At 39.5% G+C, this 17,918-nt stretch overlaps 1 protein-coding gene across 2 annotated transcripts in view; it reads right to left on the reverse strand.

Annotated features, from left to right (window-relative positions):
• The window catches only part of gbe1b (glucan (1,4-alpha-), branching enzyme 1b), a 138,626-nt gene that overhangs the window by 73,304 nt on the left and 47,404 nt on the right, over window positions 1-17,918 (reverse strand). For both annotated transcript variants that reach the window (XM_047161562.2, XM_017490921.3), the window contains 2 exons: window positions 5,218-5,333; window positions 4,579-4,706 (listed from right to left, as the gene is read on the reverse strand). In XM_047161562.2, the coding sequence (XP_047017518.1) occupies window positions 4,579-4,706; window positions 5,218-5,333 (244 nt within the window). The remainder of the gene's footprint in view (window positions 1-4,578; window positions 4,707-5,217; window positions 5,334-17,918) is intronic.

Genomic DNA, 17,918 nt, shown 5'->3' on the forward strand with positions numbered 1-17,918 from the left:
CAGGCCACCAACATACAAACAAACAAACACCAAAAGGAGGCAACTCACACTTGAAGCCTCAAAGCAGTCCACTGAGCCATAACATCCTGACAAAAACAGTCTTGTTACACTGGCAAAGGTCCAAACACTACAATTATGTAAAGATATTTAGTCCAAAACACATTTTACATCAGTAAATGCCCATGCACTGCTGCAGAGTCATTCTCTCCTCATTGGTTCAATGCCCGAGTGAAAATCCTTTATCGGTAAATTCCTAAATACCCCCTGGGCTGTGACCTATCGAATGACACCTTTTTTGAACCAATAGGCGCTTCCATGTCCTGTCTATAGGCTTCAAAAAACAACGAGAGTCTGTGTTGAAGAGAAGCTCCTTCCTCCTTTTTTCCTATGTGAATTGCGAGAGCTGAATGTTGCCGGCTTCATTTTAAAAGTCCCTGAGTAAAGCTCTGTAAACAATGGCACAACAGCACATAAAAGTGCACAAAAGTTTCAATTATGAATATACATATTACAATACAAATTAATATACATTTTGTAGATTGCTGGATATGTGATTCAGTGTGTTCAAACTTCTTTTACTCAATACTGGTAGCACTTATTGTGACTAACTTCGGGGGGGCGTCAGGTTGTCAAAAGAGACCAAAACCCCGCATGTACTCCAAATGGTTCGAGAACAGATTTAATTTGACTGGGTATGCCTTGGCTAGGCGTTTTAGGCTAATTTTCGATTTACCTCTCATGTTTTTCAAAAGAATTCCATCTAAAATATTTAGCTTCCAGCTGAGACCAGGTTGTAAGGACTTTGATTGGGCTCTTAGCTTTTGTTTGTTCTAATATTCATCCCATCTTTCATTATCTTTCATTTCATCTTTTCATTTCTGCATATTGTTGATCCCTGCTCTTTGTTGTTTCCCTACTGTTCACTTGACTGGTTGGTGTATGGCTAAGTGGATTGGCTAAAATAGCATGGTGAGAGGCTCCTTTTTAATAAATGAGGCTTCCCACGGTTTCTACTGGATGCCTACTCTTTCTTCTTTGCCCCCCTTTTACTTTGGAGTAGTTGTAATTGGCCGACCTGCCACTGGAGTACACCAGGAACAAATAAGTCACAGGAGTGGGCAGTTTTTACTTTCATGCAGGCTGGAGTGCCAGTCAGATAAGAAGCTGGCAGGCCAAAACGGACCTGTTCATTAACATAAGAGTGTATTGAGTGCTTGAGTGGTGCTGTGTGATGCATTTACAATGCTCATTCATCCATCCATCCTTAGTAACGGTATTATCCTGATTAGTGCTGCTGTGGGTTAAGTTAATAATTTGGTTATATTTTGAGAGACAGAACCAACTAAGTTATTAAAACATAGAAAATATTTATAGCAGGTACAAACAAAAATAACTGCATGAGCAAACTGGATTTGTCAAATGTTCTACAGAAACTGGCACGACGGGTGAAAATTCCTTCTGGAATTGAAAAAGAGTAAAAAGAGTTCATATACATCTGAACAACTCCTCAGATGATGTCGTAGTCCTTACTTTCTGTCTACCTTTATGACATGCTAATCACTTGGCATTAGCTAATGCATTTTTTTTTTACATCCACTGCTCCACCAGATATTAGCTTACTGCTCATATTCTACAATCCCAGTCATCTGTACAAATGGACAGGATTAGCAAATCATTGCTCCTAGCAATATACAAGGAATTAATTACAGTGTCTTTCATCCTCTTCACTGCTCTGTCCATTATGAAAAAAAAAATCCATAAAATGTAAAGCATTTTGAACCTGCTTCTAAAACTTTAATCAGTGTATCCGAGGATAGTCTCATCAAAGCTACTGCTTGCTTTCCCGTTCCTTAACCTTGTATGAATCCTTAAACCACCCGCCGTAATATCAGTGCTGTCAAGCCACTTTCTTTTCTAATCTTTTTGTTTCCCCTTATGTCTCCATCTCAACTCAGTCTTGATCTGTATCTCTGATATACTGTACTTAACCAGGTGGTCCCATCAAAAATGAGACCTGCTCCTTCTGACTTTGAAAAAGTCTGTGCTTTTAAAATAATTGATAGGCATCTTGAACGCCTTTACAAGAAACCTGGCCTCGGTAGCTTATTCTGAGCAGCTTTAAAACAATGCCTGTTCATTATACATTTCTCCTGGATACTCCTGGATGTAACCTTTTTTTTTTTTTTTTTTTACTATTGGCAAACTTTTTCATCCCTCTTAACTTTTTCATCACCCCTCTATCGATTCTTCCAGCTTAGATTTTTTTCAAAGACAAAAATAACAAAGAATATAAGCAGTTCCCCTTGGTCCACTCAGCTCTTGATTAAAATATCCTTCTAAACAAACCTCTGTCAGTATTATTCTCCCCATCGATGCTGATCTCATTCCTGAGCTTAGACACAAATCTAATTCATCTGTCTGCCTGTTTGATCTTGCTTCTCCCTTACCTATTAGGAAATATTTTCAGTCATCACTGCTTATATGTCAACTCATAATCAATCCACTTGGTTATGGTTCTGTTCCTACCACTTAAAAAGTGCCAATCGTGGAACATTATCGACCTATTTCCTACCTCTTCTTCACAGCCAAATTGTTGAAAATGTCTGCAGCCTCTCAACTGTAATCTTTCTTAATCGATAACAATCTTTATGAACCATTTCAACAGGGTTTTGTACACTTCACACCATGAACACAACACTTTAATGGGCCTTCGGTGACCTCTTCAGCTTTATTGTTTCTGTATTTTTCCTAGTTTTCTTAACATCACTTTTCCAACAGTTGTTGAAAACATTCTTTTGACATTCTGGTCCATGTTGACATGATTGCATCATGCAATTCCTGCAGGTGCACTTTAATGCTGTGGAGCTCCTGTTCTACCACATCCCAAATGTGTTCTACTGGATTCAGATCCAGTGATTGGGAAGGCCACTGAAGAACACTGAACTCACCGTTTTGTTAATGGAACGAGTTTGCAATGACTTTTGCTGTGTGATATGCTGCATTATCAGGCTGGACGTAGCCATTAGAAGATGGATGAATTGTGGCCATGAAGGGATGCACATGGTCAGCAACAAAACTCACTGGCTGTGGCATTCAAGCAATGATTGATTGGTATTAACAGGCCCAGAGTGTGCCAAGGAAACATTCCCCACACCAGTACACCGCCTCTACCAGCCAGGACTGTTGAGTCCACGGATTAATTTTGTTGGTGCCAAATTCTGACCCTACCATTTGTGAGGCTCAGCAGAAATCCAGATTCATCAGACCAGGCTACATTTGTCCAGTCTTCAACTGTCCAGTTTCAGTGAGCCTGTGCCCACTGCAGCCCCGGCTTTCTGTTCTCGGCTGACAGAAGTGGAACCCGACATGGTCTTCTGCTGTTAAATCCATCCGCCTCAAAGTTCCATGTGAATTCTGAGATGCTCTTCTGCTCACCACAATTGTACAAAGTGGTTCTGCGTTACTGTAGGCTTTTTGTCAGCTGGAAACCAGTATGGCCATTCTCTGCGGACCTCGCTCGTCAATGAGGTGTTTCTGTCCACAGAACTGCTGCTCACTGGATGTTTTTTCTTTATTGCACCATTCTGAGTAAACTCTAGAGACTGTTGTGCATGAAAATCCCATGAGATCAGCAGTTATAGAAATACTCAAACCAGGCTGTCTGGCACAAACAGTCATGCCACGCTCAAAATCACTGAGATCGAAATTTTATTTGCCCTTCTGATGGTTTATGTGAACCTGAAGCTGCTGGCTTACATCTGCATGATGTTATGCATTGCAAAACTGCATGAATGAGTATTTGTACAAGTCTTTCTAATAAAGTGTACAACAACAACAATCATCATCATAAATGTGTTAATAATAATAATAATAATAATATTGTTGTTAGTAGTAGTATTTTTTATATGGGAGACTGAAAAATTATGAAAAACAGGCTATTTTACTTGATATTTTTTTCAAACTAGCCCATAAATCAGCTTGGTATTTTCTAAAGCACTACAGTTTTTGTATGTACATGCTAAAATAGTGGGAACCACCTTAAAAACCACACACAAACCTAATTTAGTTGAGTTCATAAACTAAGCCGAGCTACTCTCTCAACAAGGTATTGTTGACTATTTAAAAAAAGAAAACGGAGAAATGAGTCAAACGAGCAAGTGTTTTCTCAGATAGTAGGACACTGCCACTGAGCACTAATTTAATGTGCTCTGCTAGTTTGACTCCGTAGGTTAATTCCTTCTTTGCAGAAACAGAGAAAAATAGCTCTGCTGACAAGAAGGTTGGTGAACCGAGAAGAGAAGCATTGTTGGGATTTAGGATGATAGCAGTGTTTTCTGTGAGGAGTAATGAGAAGCAAGAAACACCACCAATGCACTACACAAGCTTTGGTACTGGGGTATACACTGTGCAAATAAGAATAATACAGGTTTACCGCATACAGTATATACACCGTAATAAAGTTCTGTTTTCAGATATAATCGAAATATTAAGATGGTCACACTTTCTGAAGTAAGATGAGTCACCTCTGTGTAATATGTATTCGTTTAGTTACAGATTACATACAAAAATCCACCTTACCTCAGCCACAGTTATGCAGTCCTCATACAGGGTGTGTAGAATATGGTTGGCTAGCATGAGGTAGACTAGCGAGTCCTCGTCAACTTGGAGCCCAAAGTACTCTGAATACGAGCCTGAAAATCCTGAACCTGAGTATAAAAGAATTTAAAAATGAGACACAAATAAAGTGTCAAGTACATTTAGTTTAGTATACCTCATATACTGATTATACTTATAGTTCTCATTTACAGATTTTATTTGACATAAACTAACACCAATTTCACTTGTATCTTCTTTAATCTTGTTCTTGTCTGTAAATGAACTTTGACTATTTCATTTACTTTGTAAAGATTTGAAGGAAAAGCACTACAAAAATGGAAAAATAACCCAGCTTTTGGTTTATCATTCCTCTAATTAATTCTCTGCTTGAGAGATAGTTCCTCATCTCTAGCCATTTCAATGTAGTTTATAATTATATATATATATATATATATATATATATATATATATATATATATATATATATATATATATATATATATATATATATATATATAAAATTTTTTTTTTTTTTTTTTTTTTTTTTGCATGATTGGCACGGGTACACGATATTATTCTGTATGGATTAAAGTACTTTTTTTTTTTTTTTTACTGACTTACTGACACCATGATGGTGATAGAGCATGGAGGTAATCCCATCGAACCTAAAGCCATCAAAACGATACTCCTCCATCCACCAGCGCAGGTTGGACAAGAGAAATCGCAGCACCTCCCAGCTAGAAGACACACAAACACACACACTTCTAGTTATAAGGCACCATTTTCTTTTGGGGGTGGGGATGAGGGAACCTATGTGCCTGAAAATTCCTAACTCTTGTTTTTTGTATGAGCAATTGCAGAATTGACTCTCAAAATGATTGGCACTGTAAGTCCAGCAACATTTCTCCCTTTTGAGACCTGCTGAAAAAGATTTTTAGCATGTCATGGAGAGCTCATATTTTGAGTGAAGAGAACAGGCACTGTGGTCCCAGATTTTCTGGCAATACAATCAATAGAGCTGATATCATTATCCGATGGCTGGTTGGCCAGCCCTAGGCAGTCTGTAAGGCTCTGACCATCAGTTAAGAATAATGGAAACAAGTATATTCTTTGGGACTTTCAAAGCTGGCCAAATCTTTGGTAACCTTCTCTAGAAACAACATAGTCCTGTCTTGGGGATCTCTTTGATCTCATGGCTTGAGAATCTGGTATAGTCACCAATCAATGGCTTACGACACTTTTATATTCTGAGCATACTCTAATGTCATCAGTGGAAAAAAAACGAGTGTGTTCTATTGCTGCATCTTTAGTCCAATCAGTAAATGCAGAAATGTATATTCTGGTGAGCTAAGCAACTTCCATCAAGCACCAAAATCATGAGTTTTAGCACATAAATGAAAAACGAAGGAGAGGAAAACAGTCTATATAGAAGCACCATATCCTGTGGTGGTTGGATCCTGTCTTTAGGTACTTGTGACTATCCATTTTGAGAATCCTCCACACCTTCACTCTCCATGAGTAATCCCTGAGTAATGGCCATGTTGCCATAGAAACACTGCTGAAATTTGATGGCCAGGGTCCTTGACTGTTATGCATGATGCACGTAAAATAAGTTAAAGTATCTCATCCTTATAAGCATAGAAAATTAAGAGGTCCTTAAAATGTATCTCGCCTGTAAATTGTGAACACTTTGAGTCTAAACGCTGTCCTTGACTGTTTTAAAGCGCGACAGCCAGGATTTAGCTCTAGAAATATTAACTCTGTTTCTGCATCTCCTCAAATGTATTCAATGCTGTGTGATCTCAAACCCCTTTCAAAAATTCGACAAAAGTGCCAGGTACCAGAAAGTGATAAAATATAACAATGCAGCATCTTTTCAATTATCTGACACTCACCATCCCACCTGCAAGTCTGCAGAGCTATTGTCAGGGATCAGATAATATTAATACAATATCAGGTGCCCCAAACCATCATCTAGAGTCACGTGATGCATCGTCGCTTCAGCGCACAGCACACTCAGCACACTTGCTGAGCTAGTCAGGTACATTCATGTATGCTAAATCAAATATATGGATACAAGTATACTGGGAAGGCACAAATCCTTTCCTCCACCCATCTACACACACACACACCTCTCATTGCAGTTGTGCTTTCCACAATTGGTCCTGCTCTGGGGGTAGAGTGGTGCCGGGAGAGATTGCCGTTTGCTGAAACTGCTGATGTAGATATCCCTGGTGCGCTTTTATAAAAGAAGGTGTGAACAGCGAGTTCCCATTCCCCCAGCGAGGGGCCTGAAGTGATCCGATAAGCGTGGAGCTGAAGCGGCCACCGGCCGGTGTGTGATGAATAGATTAGCCTCTGTCTGACACCACACAAAGAGCCGGCGCACACCTTGTTCTCAAGAGACTGAGGGAATAGCTATGGTGAGCAGTGGACCCGCTACAAAACCACACCACTGCATTACAGCCTAAAGCACGGCTATTAATCAATAGAGCAGCTTTCTGCGGAGAACAAGTGGCCCTCTTAAAGGCTGAGAAACATTGAATGGCATTATTTTACTTCCAAAAATTGATTGGCATTAAGTGCCTCTATTTTTACAACATGAATTTTTTTTTTCATAAAATCTCGGGTTGTTGAATCTCAGGATTCTCAATAATCTCTGGATTATTGTGGATTATTTAAGATTTTTGTGGAACCAAGATCAACAACAAGATCAATAGGAGAAGAATACACAGAAGTGAGAAGAAGCAAGACTGCGGCTGATTTCTTCCTAGCCCAGAGCAAAATTCATGCAGCCTATCAGTGACAGTTACTACCGTTGTGCCTGGTGGCTTAGTGGTTAGCATGTTTAGCTTGTACCTCCAGGGTTGGGGGTTCGATTCACGCATGTTCTCCTCTGGGTCCTCCAGTTTCCTCCTCCAGTCCAAAGACTTGGAGGACTGTGTTTTGACATGTCATTGGCATCTCTAAATTGTTCATAGTGTGTGAGCATTTGTGCATGATTGTGCCCTGCGATGGGTTGGCACCCCATCCAGGGTGTCCTCCGCCTTGTGCACCTGGGATAAGCTCCAGACTGCCTGTGACCCTGTGTAGGATAAGCGATACAGAAAATGTACGGATGGTGCTAATATTTTTCATCTTATTTCACTGGATATTTTTCATGACTTTCGAGGAGAAACTAAAAGTAGATAGACAAGTAGATCAACGTACACAAAAGAATGGACAACTGAACGGTACGTTTTTTTTTTTGTTTTTTTTTCTCCCCCCAAATGAAAGTTACAACTTTTCTGTTTAGCATATTTGTGAATTTCAAAAGAAATTAAATCCATTCATCAGCACATTCTCTCCCCCTCCTACAAAACTTACAAAGGTAGAAAAAGTAGTCAGTGTGTTAGAAAAAGCTTTATGTACAGTAGCAATGACCTTCCTGTACCGATATTGAGACAAGCCACAATCTTTTAGATATTTTTTCTTTTCATGTTTTCTGTAGCTTGCCTGGATGTTCTGTTGATAGAAATCCTCCAGGCTGTCTGAGCCTCAGACACTGTCCATGGCCTACAAAGTGCCTGACCGCCTTTGTGCGCTTAACTGGCCAGCGGCTTCAGAATCTTTAAAGTTGCAGTCCGATTGGCTCTCCGCTCTTGCTCTTCCATGTGTGCACGTCTGTACACCAAAGTAAAATCTAACTTTTGAAGATTGTGACACAATGAGCTTTTTGGATCAAGATATAAATCACTGGAGTGTAAAACGTTCATCCCCTCATGTGTTCAAAAAGTATTTGAAAAGAGAGGCAAGCCAACATGACTAGTTCCTGTTAGTCAAAAGGCCTCTTGTGAAAGTATGTGATAATTATTCAAGTTTAATAACAAAATCTCATAAGCCAGACTTCTAGATTAACTATATTGGTTACTTACACAATGCCAAGGGAAGCACTGCAAACACTTTATAAGTGAAACAATGGAAATTCCCTTGTAAAAAAAAAAACTTACTGACTTCTGATTAAGCTGAATAATCTGAGGCCGATAGATGTAACGAACTCTTTCCTCACGGGGGTAAATATTTTCTCTGGCAATCCCTCTGAAGCTTGAAAAGAAACAAGTAATACATAGTCTTGTATTTCACCATTTTATGCCCTTAGAAGTTAAAGAGAAATTGTTTGGAAAAAAGTTTTACATGATTTTGCTGTGTCAAAAGGCTATACTAATGTTTAACGGAATGAGGATACTGAGTGCACCAGAGTCAGTCGAGAGCAGATCATTAGTGACAGAAGCTGTCTCAATGCTATAGAGGAGCTGGAAATCAGATTGGAAAGGCTCAAAGAGGTTGTTAGAGGCAAGGTAATTCTATAGTTGGGTGGCCGCCTCTCTCTCTCTTTATTTTCTCAAAATGGAGGTTAGAAATTCGTTTATACTTTGAGTGTTCAAAAACCTTCGGCATTGCTGTCACCACAACAATTTTAGGGGCAGAGGTACAGAACCAGATTTAAGGAACTTACTGATGAGATCTAATAATAGATGAGCAGGTCTTAATGATGGAGGTTGGGTCAAGATGATGCTGTCTGGCGGAGGAATTAGATTGAGTAATGAGTCTGAATCAGTGGGTGCAAAGTGATTCAAGGGCCACTCAGAGCATCAGAGTAAACAGGAAATGAGGGAACAAACGTTAGTAGACTGCACTAATTTTATCATTAAAGGAATGACAGAAAAAGCTTCACAGCGGATCAATGAGTGAGAGGCCGGTTAGAGCGTATAGTGGCAAAAAAGCTTCTAAGCTCATCCTGCCTCGGTTGATAAGGGAGGCGTAATAAGAGACGTGAGTAGCATTATTACTTAAGCAAATCGTTGTGGTAGATTGATTGCAGCATGGACATTGAGGCCACGACTGACTCACTGACTCAGTCTCTCATTCAGTTGGTTAATCTAGAGCCTACGTTGGGTGTGAGGCGGGAATTCATTCTGGATGGGACATCAGTCCATCACAGGGCACCATGCGCATGCACACACACTCATTCATACCTAAGGGCAATTTATACTGGCACATTTTTCAGAGGTGGTAGAAAACTGGAAAACCCTGAGGATCCCCATGTGGACATACGGAGAACATGCAACACACAGAGACCGTAACCTGTGCTCAGGATCAAACCAAGGACCCTGGAGCTGTAAGGCAGTAATGCTACCTGCTGTACCACCGTGCCATCTTTTTGACTGTACAGTAAATACAGTACATACAGTACAGTATATACACAGTAAATATTGCAAAAATGCAGTTGTAGCTTTTGTTTCTGTTGAATGGTACATAAGATCAATAATATGGATAACAATAATAATAATAATAATAATAATAATAATAATAATAATAATAATGATAACTAGAGGTGCACCAATGTATCGGCCAATAATCATATCGGCCGAAAAAGGCTATTTATTATGCTATGGGCCATCGGCCGATAGTTTAAAAACATCCGGTGATCAGGGCCGATCATATCCTGTCAATAAAAAGAGGGCAGGAAATCCCAGATTGCATGCTGTGTGTAAAGATGATGTCTTGTGTGGAATACAAACTGCAGTTTGTAATCTCTGCACTGATAAAATTTTACACCGGAAGTGAGCAGAAGTGAAGCGGGAGTTTCGGCATTGAGTCAAAAGGTGTTTTTTTTACCGCACTGCTCGAGCTGAATTAAAGCGCCAGTACACTGTTGAAAGATTTAAATGAAGCTGAGTTGACAAAAAAGTATATATTGCACAGAAAAATATATTTGTAGAGTGGTATATTTCATATCCAGTTAATGTTAATATATAAAAAATTTGATATTATATATTACCAGTTTGATGTTCAATGATGAAGGAGAAATGCTTTTGTTTGTGGAGAGTGAATTTGAGACAAACAGGAGGTTTTACAGAATTCAGTCAATGTTAATATGAATGAACATTCGATAATTTAAGAAATCTTACTTTAATCTTCAGAATTTAGTTCATTTGTTAATGTTAATTAGAGTAATGTGTTTTCTGTTTATGAGAACAGTTACTGTGAAACAACCTGCTGAAATGGGGAGAATGAAGTTTATTTGTATTTCTTTCAGAATTGTGGAATTAATTATTATTAATTTCTAAGAAGGCATAAAATGCAGAACTATCGGCATCGGTCAATATCACTCTGAATAATCGGTTATCGGTATCCGCTGAGAAATTTATTAATCGGTGCATCTCTAATAATAACCCTCAAAATCTTGCAGATTTCATGCTTCCTACTACAAATGTCCAGTATACTGGACACTTCATGTTTTATAGTTCCCTTCTAAAAAAATATAGAATTAATGTACATAATGTAAAGAATAATTGATGTAAAAGGCAGGACAAAATCAAGTATTATCATCATCATCATCATCATCATCATCCAGTAATAACTTTTATACTTCTCTTCCTCTTAGCTTATTTTCTTCTTCTACCTCTCTTTTTTTGAATACTGTAAAGTATCATCGAGTGTAAGAAAGACGTTACATTACGTAAATTGAAATGATCATCATCATTAAATTTCTACAGACTAAAAAAAAAAAATAAATCATGCCTGTCACTTCACAGAACAACTTCTAAGGCCAGTTTCATTTACACAGAGAAGACAAACCACAATGAATAAAAGCTAAAAACACAGACTTCATTAACGGCAGCAGCAGGGCCTTATTTGCATCCTGCATCCCTGAAGTGGTGACTCCACCCTGGCTAAGCCAGCCTGAGTCTGAGCGAGAACTGATTGAAATCCCCAGAGCCTCAACATTACAGTCAACCAGCAGATAAGAACAAATAAATTTACCACCTTGACAGGTCATTTCACAAGAGGCGTAACGGCGAAACAACAGCACTTGACAGGCTGAGGGATGGCGAACAGCCGGGCCTTGTGGGAAACGATGACTGAGGCGTCTCATTTCACGCTTCTCACACGGCGCTCCTGGAGTGCTGGCAAAACGGCTTTCTTGCTCATTCAATAAGAGACAGGCATGGCGGATTAATGTTTATTGCTTAAAGGATGAATCACGCTCGGGCAAAACGATGTGACATGTGCCATCGCAGTGTCATTTTTGTGTCATAAAGAGATTTCTGGAAACAGTGCAAAACTGTCTAAATTAGCATTCTCTATTGACACCCAGATGTGTCTCCTGCTGATTTCAGACATTTGTCTCAATAGAAAGTTTATTAAGTCACACAGAGAGGCATGGGGTGGGGGGAAATGTGCAATGCGTGTTAATATAATAAATGTTCTGAGCAAAAAAAAAATTTGTTTAATGAGAAGGGCGTCTTGGGCATGTTATAATACACAAAGAGACTCTGCCTGAAGCTTCCCCAGAATTGCTATTGGAAATCATTCACAATGTTGCCACATGATCCAATATTACTTGTTAAAGACATCAGGCATCACCATGGTGCTATTATAATGGCACCTTATTGTCTATTCATAAACAAACTAAACACAGCAGTAAAAGCAATGCAGAATTCAAAGAAACGTCTGCAAAAAAAAATGCAAATGAAACCAACAGAAAGGAGAAAAAATGCTAATGAACCAAGAGAGACAGCGGTCTGAAATCACACATTTGAAGTGGACTTCGTTCCGCTGGACAGACAGGGCACAGGCCGCCGTGCTAGCCAAGAGGGTGAAAACAAAATGGGCCTGGAGCTCTAATTTACTGGCTTTCACGTAGTGTTCCTGCACTGCTTTGAGAAAGCCTATTACAAGAAGCACAGCAACTACTCTGATGCCTGTGGGCTAGTTACCTCATCATTAAAAAGGAGGAATTTCTGAAGCATTCATATAAATGCATTTTCATACAAATGCTGATAAGCAGGGGTGGCGGTGTTGTGGATGCTTTGCATTTTCCACTTTCTAACACTCCTGGGGTTAAGTCCATGTGCTAACCCATCAGCCTGAGGAATGCGGCAATGACCTACTTGCTGCACTGACTTTCAATAACGGTTTAACATTAGCCAGAGCAGAACCTATCCATCAGCCATTAAAGTTTCAAAGCAATGCGCTGTTTAAAATAACTAACTAATTCTAATCAGGACAGAGTAAGGTTCGTGTAAACCTCTAACGCAGATGTTCTGCAATAAACACATGTTATGTATTTGTTATTTAACAATGAGTTGAGTACTCAGACTATATTTTTGGTTTATGTGGATTTTACAGAAGCAACAGTAATCCTTCAGGCTCCTGAGTGGCACAACATAAAAAAAGATCTGCCCTATCCCAAAGACGCCATAGCTATCCGTGGCTGGAAGTCCAAGAAAGCAAAATAGATCTCTGGGTGGGAGGGTTGGCATTACTCTTTCTCCCTCTCAATCCAATCAACACTAGTGGGCGTTTGTAAGCTCATGCATGTGGAAGAGGTCAGTTAGTGTGGGATTACATTTACATGTACGACTTTTGGCAGACACCCTTATCCAGGGTGTATATATTAATTATACAACTGAGCAGTTGAAGGTTAAGGGTCAAGAGCTCAGCAGTAGCAGCTAGGCGGTACTGGGATTTGAACTCATGACCTTCCGATCAGACGTCCAATGCCCTATCCGACGAGCTACCACTTCTCACTCAGTTAGTGTCTTCAGCTGCATAGCATGAGAAGAAGCACATTAGCCTTCACATAACGGTCGTGTGATAGGGGAGTGCTAGGGAGTGGGTTGGAAATTGGGAACAGAAGACAGAAGGTCATGAGTTCAAATCCCAGCACCACTAAGCTGCCACTGCTGGGTCCTTGAGCAAGGCCCTCAACCCTCAAGTGCTCAGTTGTATAAATGAGATAAATGAAAGTCACTCTGGATAAGGGCGTCTGCCAAATGTCATAAATGTAAATGTAGTCTCTGTAAGAACTTATGTGCATATACGAGAAGAATCCAATATTTGAATCCAATAAGAATCCTTCATGTACCCCGCCCATCAATGGAAAGCAACCACAACAGAAGCACAACTAACCAGATATCATTTGCATGATGGATCTCTCTCAGATCAACAATGTCAGACACAATAGTGGCATTTAAGTTGGACTAATAAGATATCTGATCAGTGGTGGTCCTCGTCCATTGATTGGTAGGACACAAAGGGACTAGTACATTGTATGTAGCAACAGATGTGCTACGGTCAGTACGTTTACATGGACAACAATAATCCAATATTAACCTGATTAAGACAATACTCTGATTAAGAAACTACCATGTAAACAGCAATTTTAAATGACCTTAATCTGATTAAAGCTATACTCGAAGTAAACACAAATCGAATTAAGTCATGTGGAGTATTCCTATTTTAGTCGCATTATCGGTGAGCATTACAGACATGTACACACCTTAATCACACTATTAATGCCATGTGAGAGTTTTAACCGCATTTTGTGATAGGACACATACACACACGGCAGTGCTCAACAGTTTTACGGCAAATAAGAGAGCACGGCCGCATCCGAAACCATGAACTTGCCCACAATATAGCAGGCGAAATACATGTATCTCAACTACTATATAGTAGGCAAGTACACAGTTTGGGATGCAGCCCACGGCTTCAAGCAGTCGTCTATTTGCACGTACAGCATGACAAATAATTAACTGCACTTGAAGTGTTCATGAAAATTAAAAAATAAAAACACCCAAAACTGTATACGGTACCATAACGAAGACGAACTGTATGTTGATGCGTGAAATTCTGGAGGGAACGTCGGACGGTGTGGCGCGGTGACGTAATGAAAAATGGGTACATGAAAGGAATCTACAAAAAAAGACTGCATTTTTATTCTGCTATTAATCTGGAATAAAGAGTTTCTATATTACATTACAAATATATAGCTCATAAAGTACATACATTTATATACTGGATGGTGTCTTAGAATTTACCTCTAATGAGGAACAATTTAACATAATAAATTACTGCAAGAACTGAACAATGACATTTAAATATTCATGACAATGACCGTGGATATTCTTACAATTGCTAATTAATATTCCAGTTGCTTTATAATTACTCATGAGTCAATTATTTAGCTATAAAGGTTATGCAGTACACTACATGGCATTATAATGAATAATGACACTTGTATTACAACATGATTGGCACATTATTGGAACTTTATGGGGTATTATTAACATGTGGGAAAAATGCTTACAAGGAAATCATTACCAACTTCTAAACACAGTTATAATGATCATGGAGAGTGTTACCAAAAACTGCAGTGTGCTCAGAATATTTTAGCAACGTGCTAGCAACGTGCTTATGGTGCTGAAGGAGGTGAAATCCTCCTCATTGTACGAGGTTCCAAAGTTCAGAGAGTGCAGATGAGTTCTTCTCAAGTTTCTTCACATCACTGCCGCCATAGCAACAAGCACCAATGCTAAAAATGATGTCATTAACTTAAGTCTTGCTGGAAATCCGGTAGATATTCTCTCTCACTTTGTTTTTTTGTTTTTTTTTGCACTCTCTTGCAGAAGAGACAACTAACTCCACACCACAAACTGATGACAAAAACACATTCATTGAGTTGAGCTTGTGAATTTTGTGACTTTTTAATGCATCACTTGCAACAGTTGGCCGCTACAGTAACAGTTATTATGACAGATTTTTTTTTATCACTTTCAATTGTTTCAAATGTTTGTGTTTTTTTCCTTGTCCCATCTGCAGAAGATTAGTACATATTCCTTAATTTCGATCCAGTTCAATTCAATTTAAGGACACCGCATGCAAACAGACTCAACCCTGGTGGATTTGAAAAATATTTTTAGAAGTCATTTTAATGCCTGTTTTATAAAAAGGATAAGTGAGCACTAAAGCAGATGCCTCCATGTTAAATCCAGTGCATCTGTTCTCTTAATATGTTGAAAGCTGGCCATTTAATCATGCCAGAGTCATATCACCCTGCTGCTCACGCCTGGTTCCCATTGAAGCTAAGCAGGGTTGAGCCTAGCCAGTGCCTGGATGGCGGCCAGCAGGGGGCGTTCACCCTGTGGTCTGTGTGGTGTCCTAATGCCCTAATATAGTGTCAGGGACACTATACTCTATAAACAGCACTGTCTTTCGGATGAGACGTTAAACCGAGGTCCTGACTCTACCTGCTCATTAAAAATCCCGGTGTCCTGGTGAAATTCCCCCATTGGCCCTTATCCATCATGGCCCCCTAATAAACCCCATAAGTGAATTGGCTACATCACTCTCCTCTCCTCTCTGGTGGGCGTTCTGGTGCACTATGGCTGCCGTCACATCATCCAGGTGGATGCTCCACACTAGTGGTGGTTTGAGGAGATTTCAATGTAACAATGTAAAGCGCTTTATAAAAGAAAAGCGCTATATAAAACTAAGGAATTATTATTATTATTATTATTATTATTATTGTTGTTGTTTCTAAGAAAATAAGCATATATTCTTGCTGCAAAGGCGTTTAAATGGAATTTGTGTAGATGAAAAGAAATACACTATAAACAGAGTCTGTAAAGAGAGTCTGTAAACGAGAGTCTGTGAGTTTATAATAATGGAGGGTGTTATTCAAAGCATAACTATTCAGCTATGAATAAATAAGTAGTCAATAATTATAACAGTGACGCAATACCACTTAGCCATTCTTATAATGCACAGTATATGCCCTTGTACAAAACTCTTTGTACTCCCATCCAACTGCTAATTTAAAAATCACCCTCAGAGGCCTTTCAAAGCACAACCTTGTCCATTTACTATTTTCCTTATTACCTAATTTACTAAATCATGCTTATGCTTATCCAGTGATGCAAGTAGAACACATTTCTTAGAATCTCAGCTCAGGGGAAACTGTTGCATGTTAACTACGGTGCACCGAACCCCAATTCTTCCCCAGTCTCATGTGTCGGCGAACAGCATCAGACATTTACGTCGAGTTTACAAGAAGGCTGACAAAATCTCAGTCGATCTCCCGTGTCTCTTCTGCTAATGGGACTGCTGCCAGCTCCTTCTTATCATCAATATCAAAGTCTCCTGATTAAGCGGCGCCACATACTCGCTCACTCCCAGCTTCTGGCCGCAGATCCCAATTCATCTCCTCAGAAAGAGGAACATAACAAGATTTTGTCCCCAAATCACATCCAAACAACCATCACCTAAAAAAAAAATTATATATAAATATTTGCTATGAAGCGTCGATAACACCAGGGTCATCCTTTGGGGTTTTACAAATGACTCTTCAGATCACTGGCACTCGTGGCATATGTCTGCAGCCCGCTTAATGAGTCCCTCTGATAACAGTACAGGCTCGATAAGTAATGAAACTCCAACTAGGCTCTCTTATTAACTGATCCCCGTGCTGTCTGACACTAAACAGGGTAACGTTTTGGCACTGTAGCTGTTGGCACCCACTTATTAAACTCCGGTTCAAAACAACATTTGATTGACTCCATGAGGGTGACACAGATCTTTGCTGATGTTGGGAAATGAGCGAGACCGTTAATGAACAGGAGCAGAAGTGAAAATAAGATTTCAGGGTCATTAAGATTAGGATATGCTAAAGATAGATATGCACAATACTTATGGAACCTATAATGATGTGAAAAACAAGCCCCAGACACATTTCTGTTGAATGGCATCTATTATTCACATTGTTATAAGATTCAATACTGGATCTGATGTCTGGTGTGGCCCACAAGCATTAAAAAGTGCTGGATATATAGGCATGCCTGAAAAGCCTTTTTGGAAATAATGGTGCATTATTTGATTTTTTTTTTTACCACTTTGGCATACTATTGGATTCTCAATTTGTGCACCAAGTCAAGTTGTGGTGGTGTCTACTTGTGGGGGTGGGCGGGGGGGCTTATCAAAAAGAGAGGGATCAGCCCAGAATTCAAATCACATAACAATTATTCACACAGAGATCAGGGGTGCTACTGAATCCATTGACCGAGAGATAATCTATGCAGCTCCGAAGTACACTGAAGGTGCCTATTTATGCTGTTTAATTATACACCATCAAGAAGCAGAAGAGACATATTCTTTTTCCATAGTTTTTACATATTTCTATTAGAAGAGAGGACATACACATCCATTCAAGGTCAAGATGCAGACCAACGCACACAGGAACATGCTTAATTTTATCCAGTGTTGTAAGTAGGATAACTTTCTTAGAATCTCAGCTTAGGGGAAACTGTTGTATGTTGTATGTGCACTGAACCCAATTCTCCCCCGGTCTCATGTGTCGGCGAACAGCATCAGACATTTACGTCGAGCTTACAAGGCGGCTGACAAAATCTCAGTCGATCTCCCGTGTCTCTTCCACCAACCGGACTGCTGCCAGCTCCTTCTCATCATCAATATTTAAGTCTCCCGATTAAGCAGCG

Source organism: Ictalurus punctatus, chromosome 17, assembly GCF_001660625.3.
Source record: "Ictalurus punctatus breed USDA103 chromosome 17, Coco_2.0, whole genome shotgun sequence".
Taxonomy (NCBI): Eukaryota; Metazoa; Chordata; class Actinopteri; order Siluriformes; family Ictaluridae; genus Ictalurus; species Ictalurus punctatus.